This window comes from Tetrao urogallus (genome assembly GCF_951394365.1).
Source record: "Tetrao urogallus genome assembly, chromosome: 2".
NCBI lineage: Eukaryota > Metazoa > Chordata > Aves > Galliformes > Phasianidae > Tetrao > Tetrao urogallus.
Genome location: NC_136814.1, coordinates 14,872,228 through 14,893,533, shown reverse-complemented (window position 1 = coordinate 14,893,533; position 21,306 = coordinate 14,872,228). Strand labels below are relative to the sequence as shown.

Here is a 21,306-nt window from a genome sequence, read left to right as displayed (position 1 = left end):
AAAGCTGACACTTTTTTCCCTATGTAAAATAGAAATCAATGATTCTTTACCATCATTCTTACCTGCTATAATTTATGATTAAAACTGTATTTGATTTTTTTTTTCTTATCTATTTTTGTGCTTCATTTTCTCCACTGCTGTCAGGGTCTGGTGATATTTCTGTTGCATTTACTGTGTGACAGCTACAGGATTATCTAATCAGTGCTCTGTGTTCTGGCAGCTGCATCGTGGACATAAATGTCAGCTGAAATTCTGAATGTAAGTATTCTGGGAAGATGTGTTTTCCAAATGAGAAACGGCTCTTCTGTCCTGGTAACCAGGTACAGTGAAAAATTTTATAGGCTGTCTTTATGCCCTGAGGATTACAAAAAGTACCAGTGACAGCTGTTTGTACGAAAATACGGTTTGTGATCTGAAGAAGGCATGATAGTGGCATACCATCAAAAAGCATAGTGTTATCTTCCTGTGATGTAGAGCCGATTTCATAGAATCAGAGAATCACAAGATTGGAAAGGACTTAAAGATCATCTAGTCCAACCGTCATCCCATTACCACTGCTACTAAACCAGATCTCACAGCTCCTCCTCCAGGCGCCTCTTGAACACTGCCAGGGACGGCGGCTCCACCATCTCCCTGGGCAGCCATTCCAGTGCCTGACCACTCTCTGAGAGAAAAAGTTTCTCCTCACGTCCAACCTAAACCTCCTCTGGCACAACTTGTGGCCATTTCCCCATGTCCTGCTCGTTGCCTGGGAGAAGAGGCCAAACCCCTCCTCACCACAACCTCCCTTCAGAAGTTGTAGAGTGCAGTGAGGTCTCCCCTGAGCCTCCTCCAGACTGAACAATCTCAGCTCCCTCAGCTGCTCCTCATAAGACTTGTGCTCCAGACTCCTCACCGGTTTTGTTGCCCTTCTCTGGACACATTCCAGTGCCTTAATGTCTTTCTTGTAGTGAGGGGACCAAAACTGAACACAGCACTCGAGGTGCAGCCTCGAATGGGAACAAGTTTGGTGGTGTTAGCTAGTGTGTGCACCCACAGCTGGCTGTTTCTTTTGTTGGCAGCATTGTTTCTTGAGGTGACGGGGATACATCTCTTTCTACAGAGAAAGAAGTGTTGTCACAAAGTGGGGAGTGAAATTATGAGGTGTTTGTTCTTTCTCTGCTGCCTTTAACCATGTAGCACACTGAAGCCTGAGAAAACTGCTGCTTGCTACACTGACCCTAACCTCAGCTTCAGGCATCTGTTATGTGGCCAAAGATAATTTCACTGAGGTGTGAGGCTGGGATTGCCTCTTATGAAGGCAACCTAACACAACAGTCTGCATCCTGCAGCAGCAGAAATAATGCAAATTGTTTGTGCTCTGCCTCAGCTAGAAGACAGCTTTCGTGGAAATGATACATGATGCAAGTGTGTCACTTCATGCAGTATGGCCATATTTACTGGCAGTGAGAAAAAGGAGACAGGGCCTATTGCCTATTCTCTGGGAATGGCTGTAAGGAGTGGAGAGCTGGCCTATTAAGCCCTCTCAATTCTGTTTCATTTGTACTGGCTTCATCTGGTTTAGATGGCCTCACCTTTGTGGTCCACAAAGTTATTTCACAGTGTTGCACCTGTAACAAGATGTCTTAAATTTAGAAAAAAAATCTACCTATAGGGAAAAGTGAAGCAATTTCTCTTTGCTATTTGTAAAATAGGAGCTTGTATGATCTGTTTCATTGAGAGGGACGATCTTTCTGTCATTCTGGATCTTCATGAACCTCCGTGGCCTATCACCTTGTTCAAAAAGGGAATAAATATAATATATAATATAATATATAATATATACATAATACCTTTTTATGGTAACATTAATAAGTTCAATCTTTTTTTCCTTCCTGACTTCCTTCAGTTTTCTTTTCTACCTGGCAAAGCCGCCCCCTTTACGATGTGGTATGAAATGTAAATGTTTAATGTTTCCAGGAGCATTAACTGCAGTGTCAGGCTGTACTGTGAATGGAGAGAAAGTACAGCTCGCAGGTACTGTTTAACGTGCCTAGCCTTTGCAGTCCAAAGTTTAAGACGTTAATGGCAAACTTAAAGCTTTGATAGTGAAAACTCTGGTTGATTGGCTATTTAGATTTCCCTTTTTTGTTTTTTTCATTTTAGTCTGCTTACACCTCTTACCTCTGTGGGACTGGTGGAGCAGTGGTTGTTTACCTGATGCTGTTTGAGTGCCATCTTCTGCCTCACCCGGGTATGGCTGTTCTGAGACTCTGAAAAGAGACCTCTTAGGCTATGGGTGTCCAACCAGTTAGCTTGCCTGGGCCTCGTGGAGGGAAGGGGAGTTGTCTAGGGCTGCATATAAAATATGAGGATTGCTCTGAATGTAATGCCTCCTGTCTTATATTTTGGTCCACAAAATCAGAGGCAGATGATGTTATGGTGGTAGAGGTTGAACCTTCCCATCAGTATCCCATTACATGTTGTTGCTGTGTGATGGCAGCACAAGGGCAGTCTGACACAATGGCATGTGTTATGGAAGTGCATATGGAGCAAAGGTGTGGAACTGAATGCCTGTACGTGGAGAAAATGGTACCCATTGATATTCATTGATACTTGTTGAGCATTTCAGGAGACCAGACAGTGGATGTGAGCACAGTGAGGCGGTGGGTGGTGCATTGCAGCAGTGGTGACAGTGACATCAGCTGGCATCACTGTGTGATGCAGCTAATGGAGGTGACTATGTTGAAAAATAGTGTTATGTAGCTGAGGATTTGCTCTATTAAATAGCGTCATTGTGCTCTTGTAGTTTTCATGGAAATAAATGGGAGGCATTACTTTCAGTGCTTATATACTTATGTGTATATAAGCAACAAAACTTTTAACTATATATTTTTTATAAGAACATGGAAAAAAAATGAGCGCCAGTGAGATACGTGACTTTTTTTGTGACACGGACACAGCAGGGGGGTTTGGTGGCAGGGGTTGCAGTTCTCAGTGAGTTCTGACTCAGGTGTTGGTCAGAGATTTTGGATGAAATAATTCCTGTGCTTCACCCTTGACAGCTGCTCGTGGTTGTGCTTACTGCCAGAAAGCGGTGACAGGGTAAGGTGTGACTGTGAAGGGAGGGGTATTTCTCTCTGGTGAGGAGGGGTTATGAAGGTGTGGTAGAGAGCCACAGTCAGATTTGTGAGTTGAATGTCTGACGTTCCATTTGAGAATTTGCAAGTGATGTATTTATGTCGAAAATATACTCCCAAATCATCAATTTTTGGAAGCCTTGAAACCCGTTCTTAAATCCCTTCATCCAGACGGGAAGCACGCCTATTTGTCGCTGTTCGCAGGGCCGCGCTTAGCCAATGTACCACACCGCACACACACCATTACGTGAGCTAGCACGAGCCCGCCACTCTGAGCACGCTTCCGGCGCGGCGCCATTGCACGCAGCCGCGACGGCAGACACGTCATCCCCGCCTCTTCCACTTCCACCAGCTGAAGCCTCCCCGCCATGTCTGGTAGGGGCGCCTTTTCTCTCCATTCGCCCATAGCTAACGTGGCTTCCCTGAAGCTGCGCCGCCACGTTTGTTAGTGTCATATAGGACGGCGCGCGGAATGCCCTTAATCAAGATGGCGGTGGAAGCGCGGGAGGCGGGTCGTGCGGGTGCCGCCATCTTGTGTGAGGGCAGCCCCATAGCGCTGAGCTGGCGTTGCTGGCCGCGCGGGGCCTGCCGGGAGAGAGTGGCGGCTGTGCGGGCGGGTGAGTGCTGCCGGGGCTCGGGTGCGGAGGGCGAGCTGCTCCTGACGGAAAGAGCGGGAACATCGGCTGCGAGCTGCGGCACGGCGCCGTTCGCAGACTGGCCTGACGTCGCTGGAGCCTTTTGTCAGCCTTTCGTTCCGTGAGGAGGGCGGGCTGGTATTTGCGGCGTGTCGGAGTTCAGCTTCCCCTCTGCGCTCGGAGCTGCCGCGGCCCCATGGCGACCTACCTGGAGTTCATTCAGCAGAATGAGGAGCGCGACGGCGTGCGCTTCAGCTGGAACGTGTGGCCGTCCAGCAGGCTGGAGGCTACGCGGATGGTCGTGCCTCTGGCCTGCCTGCTGACCCCGCTGCGGGAGCGCCCGGACCTGCCGCCCGTGCAGTACGAGCCCGTGCTCTGCAGCAGGGCCACCTGCAAGGCCGTGCTCAACCCGCTCTGGTATGCAGCTCTGAGCTGGGGGGCGGGGAGTCTGGGGAGCGTCTGGTTTGCATTTCGGTGTGCCTGATGTCTCTAGGCTGGGCGGATGGGCTGAGGACAATTGGGTGATGTTCAGCATGACCGGGTGCCTGTGTTTTGGCATCGCTACAGGCTCGGGGCAGAGTGGCTGAAGGGCTGCATGGAGGGAAAGGATGTGGGGATGTGAGCTGACAGCTGGCTGAACACGAGCAGCGGTGTGCCCAGCTGGCAAAGTATGTCAATGGCATCCTGACTTGTATCGGCAACAATGCAGCCAGCTGGAGCAGGGAGGGCATCGTCCCTCTGTACTCAGCTCTGATGAGGCTGTGCATCGAGTGCTGCGTTCAGTGCTGGGCTCCTCGCTGCAAGAAAGGCAATGAGACTCTGAAGCATGTCCAGAGAAGGGCAGTGAAGCTGTCAAGGGTCTGGAGATGAGTCTAATGGGGAGCAGCTGAGGGAACTGAGGTTGTTCAGTCTGAAAAAGAGGTGGCTCGGGGAAGACCTTATTGCACTCTGTAACTACCTGAAAGGAGGGTATGCTGAATTGGCCTCTTTTCCCAGGTAACGGTGATAGGATGAGAGGGAATGGCCTCAGGTTGCATCAGGGAAAGTTCAGGTTGGATATAGGAAAAAATTTCTTCTCAGAAAGAGCAATGAGACACTGGCACAGGCTGCCCAGGAAGGTGGTAGGATCACCATCCCTAGAGATGTTCAAGAACAGTGGAGAGGCAATGAGAGACATGGTTCGTGGGCGTGGGGGAGGTGGGTTGATGGTTGGACACAGTGATTGTAGAGATCTTTTCCAACCTTAATAATTATGGTTATTCCTAATTCCCCTTTTTTTCTCAGTATGGTGCTTGGTAGCCTCTTTTAGATATAGTGAGTATGTTGAAAGCATTGCATGCCTGGTGAGATGTGTTTAATGGCACCCTCTGCTGAGCTGCCAGAGCCTGAGATGAGAGATGTGTCCTCAGGGAGGCTGTTCAGCTGGAGATAATATGGAAATGGGCAATCCTGTTATCATCCTAGAGAATGTTATGGTGAATGGTGAAACTTAAATAAAGATGCTGTTTATACTGGTGTTATCCTTTGGGCTGTGGTGTTCATTTGATTTTCTGCTTTCTATACATCCCCTTTTTTATAGGCCAGCTCCAGTATGAGTATCAATTTTCTCTGGAGTTTTGCTGAGAAAGTAAGAGAATAATCTTGTCATGAAGTCATGTTACTATCATACTTCCTTAGAGCTTAGCTTTGGGCTGAAAAAAAAACAGAATGACTAGCAAGAGGAAGTAGGAAGAGGTCAAACCCATGAAGGAAGAATAAGGTCAGGCTTCACTGTACTAGCAGTCAATGTAGTATGTCATAATGAGTTGAGGAGAGGAAACTCATTGGGGCAGAGAACAGCTAATTTGTTCTGTGTTTGGACAGGATGTGAGTGAATGGCTTCTGCTGCTCTATGACTGGAGCACTCGTGTGCTGTAGCTGTACGAACAGTAAGATGACTGAGATAAGCTTCAACGTAGTGAAGGAGTGATTAGATGCAAACCTGCTTACTGCATCCTAAGCTTCGATGGTCTGTTGGTGATCACTCACAATAACAAGCCTGGAAGCAGCAGGACTGCCTGAGCTAATAGGCTTTCTGGCATTGGAACAAAAGTCAGAATCCCTAAAACTATCCATAACGTTGAAGCGTCTGGTTTTCTGATTCTTCCTCATCAGCATAGACAACTGTGAAGCTAGGTTGTGAAATTGTTCCTATACCTATACTAATGCCTCACCTTTCCCTTGCAGCCAAGTTGACTATCGGGCCAAGCTCTGGGCTTGCAATTTCTGTTTTCAGAGAAATCAGGTACGTTGAAGCAGCATTTTCATCTTTTCAGAAAGCATTTTATTGATGACCTTACTGTGCAAAGGATGTTACAGGAAACAGAAATTTCGCCTCTCTAGATTTCATCTTGTAGCCTTTTCTCTTGCTGAACCCAGGCCAGAGTGCTTGCTAATGAGTCTGTTATATATGAAATCTTGCTTATTTTCAGTTGCTTTGCCAGTGACTTTAATAGCACGGAGAACATAGAAAATAGATAAAAAGCCATTTTATCACGTGTGCTTCCATTGTGGTTTTTGGTACATGACATTTACTGTTCTTCCTGAGTATGACGTTTATTAGATTTGGGTAGACTTGTACCATCAGAAACAGTCACACGGCTAAAACGACAAAACTAAGCAAGTTTTGGCTAATGTGGCTGCTGCTTTAGTCCTGTTCTTAACTTACACTGGGCTGAGTAACTGTCAGTAGTTCTGGCCACTGTTGTGTGCGCTTAGCAAAGCAGCAGCACAGGTCTCTGATGGGTTAACCAGGTTGGTGTGGTTGGTAGTAAATAAAGAATCGAATAAACGCATCATAAGACTGTACTACAGAGGAGAGCCCTACATTTCTGCCCTGCACCTTGTCCTAATTTTTGGTCCTGTTTTTCAGTTTCCTCCAGCATACGCAGGCATATCTGAAGTCAACCAACCAGCTGAACTTATGCCTCAGTTTTCAACAATTGAATATATAGTGCAGGTAATGATTCGTAGTTTGTGGTCTCCAGAATTGTATTCTGTGGTATCTTCTGTACGTATTTGTTGTACTTAGGATAATAGAAATAAGTAACACTCATGTAAGATGCCTGAGATAGGGCTCATTTTATTCTTTGTCTGGAGTCATTGGACAGTGTCACCTAGCTTATGTACGAGCCTCATAAATCCATCTCTCTCCATATAGCGAGGCCCGCAGACGCCATTGATCTTCCTGTATGTTGTCGACACGTGCTTGGAAGAGGAGGACTTGCAGGCACTGAAGGAGTCCCTCCAGATGTCCCTAAGTCTGCTGCCTGCTGACGCTCTAGTGGGGCTTATCACATTTGGCAGAATGATCCAGGTTCACGAGCTGAGCTGTGAAGGGATTTCTAAGAGCTACGTGTTTAGAGGCACTAAAGACCTGACAGCTAAGCAAATACAGGTATGTCCTGCCATCTGTTAGGCCAGTGGTTTGTTCCTCTTAGCTCTGTTGCCACCACTGCTGGTATTTCAAGCACCAGGCATTTGGGGAGGAAAGGAGGTTCAGTGCTCTTAATTATTTTTATGCTATTTCACTCTCAACACCTCTCCTGTCTGTTTGCTGCTGTAAATTTTTTGAAAACGTGCTCAAGATAGTTTTTTATATCTCACATAATAGAACCATTGATGTCTTCCTAATGAGAGTGCAGATATTCATTATTTCAGTTTTTAATTTCTTTAATGCTACAGGGTTGCAGGCTTTAGGCTATATTGCTTGAAAGCAAACAATGTCTAGTGTTTGATTTTGAAGTCTCCTCTGCCTCCTTTTTTTTCTTTTCCGTAGGATATGCTTGGTCTTTCAAGGCCAGCTGTCCCCATTCAACAGGGAAGGCCTCTTCAAGCTCCAGAACAGCCTGTTATTTCAAGCAGGTGAGTGCTACATAAACATAACCAGCAGCAGAGCAGGGTGGGTGCTTTATACCCTTCAGGATCACACTTCTAAACCTAGCTTTTCCAAGAGGTGTTTTTGTAGGAAAACACAAATGGTATTGTCTTGGCAGAGATATTTCCCTGCATCAAGTGATACAAGTGGGTGAGATTTACTAGAGCAATTTCTTAGCCTTCTCTAGCGTCTTGATTTTGCAGTTACAGGAACGTAATTGCCATTCAGACTGGATTTCTCCTTGAAAAGTACAGCATAGCTGTCTTTGGAAAGCATGTTGTTCAGGGGTCGAACGCGTTTAGAGCAGGAGCCTTTTTGGTTGAGCACCTAATGGGGCCCTTGTTTACGAGTAACAATCCTTTGAGCCCTTGCTTGAATGAGTCAAAAAAAACAACCAGAAACCAGACACAAAATGCAACAGTTGGTAGGCAGGCAGTGACCCCTGAACTGTGAAGCCGTATTTGCCTCTGTTGGATACAGTTGTTTGTTTTTATTCTCAGCTCCTCTTTTTCCATGGCAGCTCATTTACCTTTTGGTAGACTAAATCAGTACTAAAGTCCTTTCCTGTGCTTTGAGTGATTTTGCCTTCTTGTCAGTTCCTGTTGGTTCCTTTGATCAATTTTGTTACTTTGCACTGGCCTCTTAGCTTGGAAAGTCTGGACATAAAGGAATGTGTTGTGTAATATTTTGCTTCTGATAACTCTTCCAGTGTAATTAAAGTGTGCTAGGAACAGAGGCACACTGATAGTGGGAAAACATTTCATTTCAATTTTTCAGGTTCCTGCAGCCAGTACAGAAGATTGATATGAATTTGACAGATCTCCTTGGAGAACTTCAAAGGGACCCGTGGCCAGTGACCCAGGGAAAGAGGCCTTTACGTTCCACTGGAGTAGCTCTTTCGATTGCTGTTGGCTTGCTAGAGGTACTTTTATTGCACCTGCTTGTTAGGGATGAGCTGGGCAAAGCAAGCACCTGGCAGTACGTGCTGAGACGTATACAGGTTTCAGTGCAGATTGGTTTGCAGCCCAGTCACATTGAAGTGCAGTGGTGCATTTTGTCTTTGCTTGATGTCCGGCATGAGTTCCAGCTGATGTTGAGTGAGCTAGGAATTTGTATTTAACTGTAAACTGTGTAAAAGGTGCAGGTGTTTAAAGGCTTCTGATCCTTACGTATATTGCCATGTGAAGGTGGTTGTATGTACTCTGATTCTTTTTGTTTGTTTGTTTTTGCAAGGGTCATCTAAGGTAGAAGTAAAAAGAATACTACTTCCTGTAGTGAAGATTGTTGTAGTTTGAGTCTAAACTAGAGGGTGCCTGTCAGGAAACGTGTTGCTGTTCTTCAGGTCTGCCTGTAACAGAGACAGGTCCCTGATGGTATTGCAGAATAATGTACAGATTCCTCTCTGAAGAAAACGTTGTTCTTTTAAACATCTTTTCCCTGAGTTCTAATATAAGACTGTATTTTTATTTCAGGGCACATTTCCAAACACAGGAGCGAGAATAATGCTATTCACAGGCGGTCCACCAACGCAAGGACCAGGCATGGTGGTGGGAGATGAATTGAAAACACCCATTCGTTCTTGGCATGACATAGAGAAGGACAACGCGAGGTTCATGAAGAAGGCCACCAAGGTAGGTGCCGGTGTCAGCTGGAGGCGAAAGCACTCAGAACAGCTTAGGTTTGTTGTGTGGCAAGGGCTGTTTAAAGAAATGTGAGTGTTGGAATACAGAGTGGGGATGGGAGGAAGGAGATGACTGAGCCTATGTAGGCAGCTTCCAGTATTCTGCTGTAGGTAACAGAAGTCTTATTTTCTTGGTATAGAATCAGTCTGTCCAGATATTTGCATAGCTGCTCATGCATGAGCCTTTCTGTGTGTTAAGCTATGGGAATGGTCAAAGGACGGATGAGTCCTACTGTTAGTTGCTTCTCCAAGTATGGTCTTGTGCCTTCTCAGAGACGGAAGTATTTCAGTGCTCTCGTCCAGCTGATGGTGAGTAGAGGTCCTTTTGGCTCATTCAGGAAAGGGGAAAAAAACAAGCCTGTACTCCAAGAACTGGTGATTTCCAGAAAGGCTCCTTTTTCTCTTGACATGTGAAAGAATAGTTAAAATATTAGGTATGAAATGTGCCTGTTAGCATAGAGGAAGTACTGTGATACCTGTCCTCTTAACTATCACCTAGAAATCTTTAGGTTTCTATCACAAAGAGCCTGTGCTTGTATGATGGTAGCAATTCGTGTCTTCTCTACACTTGCAACTTGCAGCTCAAGTTTATCCATAGGCAAACATCCTAGGAGGAAGAATTCTGTTCAAGCAGACAGCTCCTTACTTTGGCAGCACTGGCAACGGCTTCATTTGTGCTTTGTGCATCAGTGTGTTGACTTCAGCTGGAGAGCAGAGGAAAAATTGCCTGATGCAGCATCCTAAATATTCCTAAATATTGTGTGTGTTGTCTGTTCTCCCCAGCACTATGAGACTCTGGCCAGTCGCACTGCCACCAATGGTCACTGCATCGATATCTACGCCTGCGCCCTGGATCAGACTGGACTGCTAGAAATGAAATGTTGTGCAAACCTCACTGGGTATGTCTGTAACAGGAAACACAAAGGTGGTACTTCTATTTTTTTTGGAGGGGGAGAACAGTTTGAAAAGCAGTTAGTTTTCTATGAGTGCAAAAGGGTGAGATTTTTGTCATTTATTCTAAATTGTGGTTTGAATTTGCCAGGAGTTACATGGCAAACCTCCCCTGATCCCAGTCCGCATTTCTGAAGCCTCAAAGTAGCGTAAGAGTTAACACTGCTGGTAGAAAACTCAGTGTCCTGCTTTGGAGAAAGGTATTCTAAAGCATGATGCAACATGTCTTGCAAATGCCTTCTGTCACCTTCAAATGCCCTGGGAGGTAGCAAGTACCCTTTGCAGAGCTGGTGGGACATAGATCCCCTCTGTTGTGGTGTGTGCGTGACTGAAGCGCCATCGGAGTAGCAGAGCTTCAGGCATGGTGGGTAGTTGCTTTCACTGTGTTGGCCAGATTTTCTCATGCTTAACAGCTCATTTTGCTTTCTTAGGGGAAGTAGGCTGAGCAATGCTCTCTTTTGGGTAAGGGTGTTTGTAACCAGTGGAAACAGGAGCATTTTTAAGGCAGCTGAAAGGATGACAAGAAATATAGTTGAGAAAGCAAGCTGGCAGAAATGGAGCACTAACTTGTCTGGCTTTGGAGGCATCCATGAATCTACATTCCCTAATGCGAATTCTACCTATGCAACGGCATGCTTCAAAACAGTTTCTGCCTGTATTTGCATGCATGAGAGTTGGAGGGGTTGCGTCCTTGTGATATGCTTCTAGTTCTCAATTGTTTCAGTTACCTTGTGTGGGTTTTTTTTTCCTTCTCAGAGGACACATGGTGATGGGAGATTCCTTCAACACTTCTCTCTTCAAGCAGACCTTCCAGCGGGTATTCAACAAAGGGCTCAGTGGGGAATTTCGGATGGCTTTTGGTGCAAATTTGGAAGTGAAGGTGAGAGATTAGTTTAATTAGCTGACATTAACTTAGAAGTGCGAGTGCTGCTGATTGGAAAAGTTTTCTAGGTATCTGTGTAGAAAATTCTGCGCCTTTGAGGTCAGCTGTATTGCCTTCTTTGGAAAAAGCATCATACTGGAATGAGTGAAGGCATTTTTTATTTAAAAGTTTATTAAATTTGTGGTTTAAAAAAACCAACAACTGAGCTTACGTTCACCAACTAAGGCAGTAGGTTACCTTGAAAATGTACTCAAGGATGCTTTCTTTGGCAGCCTTGTATAATCGCTTTCTGATCAAAGCTGAGCATCTGATTTAGTCTGTGTGTTCTATTTGACTAACTTGATATATTTTTTTAAGAACTGTTTTTGTCTTGTTCTAGACATCCAGAGAGCTGAAAATTGCAGGTGCTATTGGACCATGTGTATCCCTGAATGTGAAAGGACCGTGTGTTTCTGAAAATGTACGTTTTCAACATGAAAAGGACAACTATGTTAAGTAGGAAACAAAGGGTGCAAAATTTCTGTCGAAACCTAGAGATTAGATAGAATGTGAAAAAAGGCAGAGCTTGTTGGACTGAGCTCTTGTCCCATAAAGCTGCCTTCTAACTGTATTACCCTCAGTAACTTAATCCACATCCTGAAGATAAGAAATGCTGGAAGGTTGCCTCGTGTATCTGATCAGAATTTAACATGAGCTGACCTTAACTACTGCCAAGTACTGAAGCGCTGTTTTCTTTTCAATTCTATGCAGGAACTTGGAATTGGAGGAACATCTCAGTGGAAAATTTGTGGTCTGGATCCCTGCACAACTCTGGCCATTTACTTTGAAGTGGTAAATCAGGTCAGCCCTGGCTTTTCTTTTTTTGTCTTCATTTTTATATACCAACTGTTTGTAACAGGACCAGGAAGTCCAAGGCATCTCTTGTGCTGTGAATGGGTAGTTGCAGAGTAGGTAAGTGTTTTGTGCCAAAGTAATATTCGTAGGGGTTGTTTGCATATTTGTAAGCTGATAAGTGTCAGGTATGGAATTAAAAATGCACCCAGAACCACTTGGCTTTGAAGGCTTTTATAAAACACAACATTAACAGAAGCGTGTCTCCTCCATGGTCCGTTTCAAGCTTGAACTTAACTCTGTTCAGCAGATGCCCTGGATTTGTCTCTGTTGTATACAAAGCCAGCCTATGTTGAAGGCTTTCCTTGTTTAATTTGCAGCACAATGCACCAATACCTCAGGGAGGCCGAGGGGCAGTACAGTTTGTCACCCAGTATCAACACTCCAGCACACAGAAACGCATTCGTGTCACCACCATAGCCAGAAAGTAAGTACCTCGTGCTGGTTCTTTGGCAGAATTGCAGAAATGGAAGCCACTCTCTGTGCTGGTATTGTTTTAGCTTTTTATTACATTCATTGGCCACAGAATATTTGGCATGGGGGAAAAATGTGGATTGGGTTTTGCTGATGACAGATTTTGCACTAACCCTTTACTAATCCTTTAGCTGGGCAGATGCACAAAGTCAGCTCCAGCACATAGAAGCTGCATTTGACCAGGAAGCAGCTGCTGTACTGATGGCACGGCTGGGAGTGTACAGAGCTGAGTCTGAGGAGGGGCCTGATGTGCTGCGATGGCTGGACAGACAGCTGATCAGACTGGTAAGACTGATGGAGTGCACTCAGCAGCAGTCTTATTTTCAGTTAAAACGATCTCTTGGGATGAAAACACCATTCTTTTTCCAGTCTGACTCACTCCATTTGTGCTCTGATTGTGGTCTCATAGTATGTGATAACTATGAAGGCTGTATGATCAGTGAGTTGGTGATGGGATAGGTAAGCATCCCATCATGGTGAAAGAGTTAAACTTGAGATTGAAGACATGATAGTAAAATGATCACACAGGTGGGAAGGGACCTCTGCAGGTCTCAACACTCTGTGTAAGCAGGGCTAGTTTCATATTACAGGTAGATGCTGTGGGTCTTGTTCAGGTGAGTTTGTGTGATCTCCACAGATGGAATTTGTCTTGTTTCTTGGTAGCCTGTTCCAACATTTGATCACAATTACTGTGATTTACTATTATTATTTTTTATATCCTGTCAGAATTCCAGTTTCTTCAGTTATGTGCTAGGTAACTATACAGAGCATAACATCACACAGGCACATCAGATGCTGGAAAAAGAGAGACAATATCAAATAAAAATTTGAGCACTGAAACACACGTGGGTGTACTGCATCCTGAAATGCTTGTGGACTCATTTGTGGTTGATACAAATTTTTTAAGTTTGTAAGGAAATTGATAAAGAGCACCCTGCTGGTCATGGAACCAGGCCAAAACAGCCCATAAGCCATTGACAAACTGCTTGCTTTCAGTGAAGCATCTAGTGCTGTTGCTTTAGAAGGAAATAGGAGATGGTACAGAAGTGTTTCATAGTGTACAAAGAACATTAAGTATGATGATGATCCAGTGGAAAAAAATGGGTGGTACTGGAAGCACTATTTATTTCATTCTTAAATAACTTTGAATCTGGATTCAAAATAGAAGATTTTTATATACCTAAAATGATAAGATGATTGAATTGTCATTGTCACTCCAGTAAGATACAGAAGCTACTGACCTGTTAAGTTCTTGCTGCCACGTTCATGATCTGTTTGCTCTGTTTAAAAACATACAAAACTCATTCAAAAAAAAAAGTTGATTCTCAGGGAGATATAAACGAAGTTTGCATTTTGCTTCCAACAGTGTCAGAAATTTGGACAATACAACAAAGATGATCCCAACTCCTTCAGATTGTCGGAATCATTTTCTTTGTATCCCCAGGTAAGAACCTTGCAGCTATGGGAAAAGTTTGCAAGGGTGAATGATGGTAAAGCACCTTGTACCATCAATGGGATTCGTGAGGGAAGGAGCAGGTGCTTTTTGAATTTGTCGGGTGGTCCTGTAGTTCAGTGTTAGAAAAAGCTGGTAAGTTAAGAACTCTGAGGAGTTCACTGGGAGACTTTTTTCAGGGGATTTGCTGTTTGCAAGGTGCAGAAGCTTTGGCAACTCACTGACACTTCTCACTCATCTTTCTGATGCAGTTCATGTTCCATTTGCGACGCTCCCCATTCCTGCAGGTCTTCAATAACAGTCCAGATGAATCTTCTTATTACCGTCACCACTTTGCTAGGCAAGATCTCACTCAGTCTCTCATTATGATTCAGCCCATCCTTTATGCTTATTCTTTCCACGGACCTCCTGAGGTAAGTCTGTGTTTAACAGAGAGGTGAATCAATGCAAAGTAAAGAGCATGCAGTTGGGATAACAGTAGTTCATTAAAAAGCTTCTTACTTTGTTTTTCTTAGTTAAAGTAATTACTAAGGGGTGAGATGGGGCACTGTACAATACAAGTTATATTTTCAGTAGACTTACTCTTAGCATGTAAATTATACTTTCAGCTGGGCTTTTAAAAAACACATACATGCCTAAAAAAAAGAAGCCCCAAAAAGCTAATGCCATATCTGGCATCTTGGCAGTTCAGCAGTGCTGCTGCTTCTCTGCCAGTGGCTGCCATCTCCACCACATAAGTCAGCAAGCCTCTGCCCTTCCAGGTCATTAGCACAGCATTGTAGGGGTTGGAAGGGGCCTCTAGAGATTGAATGAGTCCAGCTGCTTGTTTTCAGCTGTTTAAGCAGCAACATTCAACTGCTATACAGACTTTATTAATGTATGTTGACTGCAGTGCATCTGGCAGGAAAGAAACGCAGAAGCTGCTGCAGAAACACTTCAAAACCTTTCTGGCAGCATTTGCCTGAGTGTATGTATTAAATTTCTTATTTTTCTTGGCTTCTCAAGATCATTAAACTTGAAAGCCATAGAAATTGCTTTCTCACATACTGCATTTCATACAGTAGCTGGGGACCTGCTGCTTGATTCAGTGATGCCATAGGAGGCTGGTGGTTCTCTGAAACATTCACATGAACAGCAGCTCTTGACAGACACAACATTCCTCCTTACAGCTGAATTGTAAGGTTAATACAATTTTGAGGTTTTAATGATTGACCTTTATTTTCCATAGCCAGTGCTTTTGGACAGCAGCAGCATTCTTCCTGACAGAATCCTACTGATGGACACTTTCTTCCAGATAGTTATCTACCTTGGTGAGGTACGGTGAGATGTATTCTCTGAACTCTCTTCCTCCTGCCATGCATGCAAATAATGCTACTGTTAGTATGCAGTGAACCACTTGCAAAGCTTACCCTTGGCATAATGGCATCGTATGCCTGTTCCCATGCATTTGTAATGGATAAAAATCCTACTGGAGTAGTTAAGCATATGTTCTGCTGTGAGAAATAGCCATCGAGTTAGCTTGCAAACTGAAAAAGTTAAAAGAAACTAAAAGCTTCTGCTTTTTAAGTACTGGCTGTTCTTTACAGCTGTGCCCGTGCATAGATATTTAGATCAATATCTAAAGCCTTGGCTTTCCAGTGCCTTTTCAGTATGAAGACCTGTAGATCTGTGTTGGAATCCAACCGGTTTTGTAAGGGAGCGCTAAGCTACTGCAGCTGGATGATAGAAACATCTCACACTCTAAAGAAGTTATGATGTAGAGGAGGGTGAAGCTGACTTGCTTCTCTTTTTCTTCTCTAGAAATATCCCTTTTATTTGATGCTTTTTTTCCCTCTCAGATTCTTTTCAGTCTTGTCTGGGGAGTACCTTTCATGCAATTTTTTTCTACCTAAACATGACATCAAATTGAAATTTAAATAAGCTCAGCTTGGCTTATGGTCTCACCTTCCTGTTAGTGATTTTTTTGGAGAGCTGTTTTAACTCTTCTCTTTATTTTTGAACTGAGCTACTGACTTTTTATGACTGTTACTAGAATGCTTAAAGTTTGGCATGGTGGCCTGTGGTGATGCACAGTCCACACAAGCAGGAGTTGTATGGTGGAGTCAGTAGTGACAATAAGCCTTCATAGGTTACTTTAAGCAGTGCCTACCTACCTCAACTGTTGGGAAGCAAGAGACTCAACTGGGTAAAATTAGACAGTGGAAATTTAAATATATGAACTGCAAATGAAACTATAAACTATGTGTGGACCTTGAAAAGAATGTAAGGCAAAGACTGTTCCACTTAAGACCAAATCAGGTTTGGAATGTCACTGATTTATAAATGCTTTACGCTTTTAAATTGAGGTAGGCAGAAGCATAATGGCTTGAAGTTCACTTTGAACAATCGGCTCTTGTACTGCACAGCCTGCTACCCAATTCTGTGTTTAGTGCATGTTCTTAAGGAATAGACAGAAACTAAACAATACTATTGACAGAATAGTGAAAGCATGTGTTTGTCCCGCTCTATGTAAGCAGAAATGCACGTAATGTTCTGCTACCTTAAGATGTGCTGGTTAAGGGTTGGCCTGTCGACATCTCTGCAATCTCTTCATTTCCTCCCTGTCCCTGTGAGCAGACTATTGCACAGTGGCAGAAAGCTGGTTACCAAGACATGCCTGAATATGAAAACTTCAAGCACCTACTGCAGGCTCCATTGGATGATGCCCAGGAAATCTTGCAGACCAGATTCCCAATGCCACGTTATGTCCACACTGAACATGGGGGCAGCCAGGTAAGGAGGTTTATCCAAAAACCTTCTCTGTTGAGCAATGCAAATATCTGTCTTTTCTTGCTTTACTCTAAGTAAACAGTTCTGTAAGTTAAACACAGAGGTTATTTAGCTCTTAAAAGTAAGAGTTTGTATATTTTCCCATGAGTTCTTAATGCATCCATGTCTTTTAATAGGCCAATTGCTCCTTGCATGTGTTTTTGACTTCTGAGGATGGAAAGAGAAGGGGAAAAAAAAACCCGGTGTAAATATCTTTATATTCCTTGAGTGGTGGGAAGTGAATAGTTTTGCTGTGTACCTAAGCTTCCTGAGACAGGGAGTGCAGTTAGTTGGCAAGGGCAGTCAGTCATGCTGAATGTTTGAACATGTGCTCTTTTATTCTTAGATGCCAGGTGAGAATATAAAATGGTCTCTATTTTGACTCTTCCTGGAATTACAGTAGTTCAGTGTGTGTCTATTGCTAGCCTGTTGTTTGTAGAAGTGGGGAGGCAGGAATTGGTGCTCCAAAACTAAACTATTAATGTAAGCATGTTGCCCTGATTCTCAACTAACCACTTTTCTGATGTAAGGAAAAGGGTTTACTATAAAAGTGAAATTGCTGATGCCATGTCCATGTTACATGAAACTAGAGCTGCCCTGCTTGACAAGCATTGCTTGCTATAGGAGAGCACCTGGAGAAACTTAAAAGGTGATGTTACCGTTTTGAAATGGAGGGCAGAGAGTTTTCTCATAGAAATCTGCCACCACCAACTAACTCAAGAATAACAGCAGGGAAAGGAATGCATTCAGATTCTTTCTCTCTTTTTGAGATAACAGCAGCATACCCTGACTTTTTTAACTTGATTCCTCCTTTTCCTTCTCCCAGGTTTCTTCCTCAATCTCATTCTGCTATGTGATATTCCTTAACGTTATTTCTTTCAAAACAGTTTGTAAAACTGTAACACATTGCAGTAGTACTGTTGTCTGTTCCATGGGAGTCACAGCTGTGTGGTAAAATCTTTCCCAAACATTTATCCTTTCAGAGTATTGCCATTAAAAGTAAGCAGATTCTTGTTTTTAAGTCCGGTGAAATTGTTTATGAAACAAAGCTCTTTCTGAACTCAGAAAATTGTTTCAGTTAAAGAAGTTCTTTCCTTGTAAAAGCAGGCGAACATCACCAGTCATGTGTCTGAGGAGATAAGTGTTAGGGGAGCTGACATTTCTATCATACTGCAAAAATATTTTCCCCACATTTTGTCTTTGTAGGCTCGATTCCTGTTGTCTAAAGTGAACCCTTCTCAGACCCACAATAACCTCTATGCATGGGGACAGGTAAGCAATGGAAGAGCCACTTGTGTTTGGGAATACGGTAAAACGTACATTCAAATAATTGTCTGCATAGTTGGTGTCCCATTTTATCTCATAGTATTTGGCCTCAGACTGGGAGTGTGTTGTATTTGTCCTGCTCTTCTTATCTAACAGCTTTTTGCAAGACATACATGGTTGGCTTTGAAAAACTTTGAAATAGTGCTTTGGAATACAAGGAAACAAGGTTATTTCTGTGCACCAGTTGATCTGTGATGAAATTACTGTGTGACATTGTAATAGCTGTAGCATTTTAAAAGACAACCGAGTGGATAGGTTTGTCTCTTAGGCAGCTCAGATTCTTACTCATCCTGATAATTGAAGTCCATGGTTATCAAGATAAAGAGTTCTGGTGGTGAGCACTAGGTTACACTATGTTCAGAATAAAGTTTTCAAGCCTGGACATGATGAAATGTCTGCTTCTGTTCTTGGATGGAATTTCCCCCAGGTTTTCAGCATATTGTGATATGGTTTTTTTTTTGCTTTTTCTAAAGGGTGGCTGTCCTAGTAGAGGTGCTGCAGAACAGCCCAGTACCTCAGCAGCCTGATGACAGCAGGAGATCAGTGGTTTCCAGCAGGAGTGCTTTTGTCTCTGTCATCTTTCCTGTAACCGAGTTACCTAAGTAGTGCACAGGTAGACAAGGAGAATGTATTTTGTGGCTGCTACTGATGGAAGCAGCTGATAGAGAAACTCTTACAGGTTTTAGATGAGCTGATGTGGAAATTATATTTGCCTTCTGCTACAAATCTGATGTAAAAGCTCTTAGTCCACAGTTAGTGTATTTAGTTTTCTGTAACTAGCATACAGATACGTATAGATCTGATTTTTCTATCAATAATAGTTTTTAATGTCTTCTGCCTTGTTTCCATAGAGCCTTGAGCAGAAACCTTCCTAATGCGTTAGAAGGAAGAGACTTTTCTGCAACAGTGCAGGTGGCACTCAAAGATATTGTCAACTACCAGACTACCCTTCAAGGGGAAAAGGTTTAGCAGGCAATTAGCTTAGTGCTGACATTTGCTTTGCTTGCTTAGTCCCCAGGGCCAGCAGCGCTATTTCATGCTCATTATTTATTTCCTTAATTTCTTTGCAGGAATCAGGAGCCCCAATCCTGACGGATGACGTCAGTCTGCAGGTGTTCATGGACCACCTCAAGAAGCTGGCGGTCTCCAGTGCAGCGTGACTTGATTGAACCCAGCAGCACAAACGGCGGTGACATACATCACGGTGACGATGGAAGCGGAACGATTTATTTGCATTTCCTTTTAGACTAAGGTTTTTAAGTATTAAATGAAATAAATACGTGGGGAGAGCTTAGTACTTTGCCCTTCTAGATATTAATTTATTTGTACTCCTTTTTACCTCTATTGTTTATGCTATTTTCTCATACTGTATCGGGAGCCAAAGTATGTTTTATCCGGTGTAGATCTTTGCAGCCTTAGCTTAATATGTAATGATCTGTGGTCTGAAGTGGTGGCTTTAGGCAACCAGGGGCTGAATTAATGGAAAATAAAACTGGATAAGAAAAGCATTAATACTGAGTGCTGACCCCCATTGAGCTGTATGTGCGTTTTTGAAAACACACCACCAGGGGAGGTACCAACTACTACGAATAATGCCACTCGCTGCTCTCTAACACATGGTTTCAGTTGCGGATCTGAAGTTTCACGTGGAAACAAAGAGGGACGTGAAGAAAATACGGTGCGGAACACTTCTGAGGCAGAGCAGCGGGGCTGGAGGTCGGCGTGCTGCACCGTGCCGGCGGGCACCTTCTGGTTCCCGGTAAGGCCGAGGTCTCCGCGCGCCGCCATCTTCCGCTCCCGCCCCTCAGCTTTAGCGCGTGCGCGGCTGCGCGCGCACACCACCGTCATCTTTCCGCCCCTCCCCTTCCCCCCCAGCCAGGGTGCATGCGCGTAGCGGCTGCCCCGCGCACGGGAGTTAATGGGGGCGATGCGGGCGGCGCTGTGGAACATGCGCTCGGCGCTGCTGTACTCGATAGGCGGCTGGACCGTGCTGGGGGGCGTGCTGCACTACAGCTACAGCAGCGGCGGCGGGCACGGTACGGGGCCGCTGCGGCCCTCTGAGCCCGAGCATGGCGCCTCAAATCGCCACCGCGGGGCGGGGCTGGGGCGGGAGGGGAGAGCTGGGCTGAGGGGCCGGCAGGGGGCGGGGCCTGGCTGAGGTGGGCGGGCACGCTGGGCGGAGAAGATGGCGGGGAGTCTGGTCGTATCTGTGGCTGCTGCGTTGGCCCGAGGAAAGGATGGCCCCTTTTAATGCGAAGTTCTTTCGTTTCGTTTCGTTTCGTTTTCTTTCCCCGTTCGTTAGAAGATGAAAGTGATGATAAGACGAACGAAGAGTACTCTAGAGATGTGGTGATTGCAAGTAAACCCATGGGGTTAAACGTCACCACGGTAATGACGTACCACAAGGAATTGCCTCCTCTCACGCGGCTGCTCCGGCGTATGACAGCGTATTTCACTCCCAGCAGTAGTCCTCCCCCCTCTGAGAACTGAGCCGTCAGGGACGCGGAACGAGGAACGTTGTGCTGTGCAGGAGATCCTGAGGATGTGGTCCTGTCATCTGGCACCATGCTGTCGGCTGTCGGTCTGTCTCATTGTTGAAACAAAACAACAGATCCCTGTCCGAAATTCCTTTGCAAAACTCGCAGGCTTTCTTGCCTCTTCACATCAATGCTGTTCTTTGCACATGTACTCAAATTATTAAATGTAAACTAAGTTCTGTGGAGTCTTGTGAGATGGTGGTGAGCTGGAGTGCTGCTCAGGGGGCTGCCAGGTGCCCTTCACTTTGTGAAGGTTTCCCAGCATAGGGGCTGCTGTGCATGAGCTGCTTTCTCAACTCATTGGTTGAGAATAAAAATAAAACATTAAAGAATTATTAAGCGGCAAGGAATGCAGTTTAATCTTTGAGGTGTAAGAGTTGTTGTCATCCTTCAAAAAGAAGCAGACAGGGTATACAGCTTTGTCCCCTGATGCATGGCTACTATCCTTATACCCCCTTCCCCTCAGTTTGCTAAATCTCCTTTCTGTAGCTGCTCTTGGAGCTGCTGTCGCTTTATAAGATTGTAATACATGCTGCCTCCCCTTCTAGGGTGCCGTCTCCCTGCTGTGACTGTAGCCTTCCTTTCTATACGGTTTCCCCCAGTCTTTGTGGACATACTTCCTTTTCAGGGGC

The 21,306-nt window shown here is 44.5% G+C and overlaps 1 protein-coding gene across 2 annotated transcripts; it reads left to right on the top strand.

Annotated features, from left to right (window-relative positions):
- Window positions 1-3,950: 3,950 nt before the first annotated feature.
- Window positions 3,951-19,297, top strand: SEC23B (SEC23 homolog B, COPII coat complex component; the record flags this gene model as incomplete). 2 transcript variants are annotated; one of them, XM_079532807.1, is made up of 19 exons in its annotated part: window positions 3,951-4,171; window positions 5,981-6,038; window positions 6,666-6,752; window positions 7,011-7,190; window positions 7,572-7,657; window positions 8,448-8,592; window positions 9,143-9,301; window positions 10,135-10,250; window positions 11,059-11,182; window positions 11,565-11,645; window positions 11,936-12,025; window positions 12,397-12,503; window positions 12,682-12,835; window positions 13,917-13,994; window positions 14,255-14,416; window positions 15,232-15,318; window positions 16,620-16,775; window positions 18,018-18,083; window positions 19,208-19,297. In XM_079532807.1, the coding sequence occupies 19 exons, from the start codon at window positions 3,951-3,953 to the stop codon at window positions 19,295-19,297; spliced, it is 2,247 nt and encodes a 748-aa protein (XP_079388933.1). The 2 variants fall into 2 exon arrangements, with proteins under 2 accessions (XP_079388933.1, XP_079388932.1); XM_079532806.1 differs by having other exon boundaries at window positions 6,954-7,190.
- Between the last annotated feature and the right edge of the window lie 2,009 nt (window positions 19,298-21,306).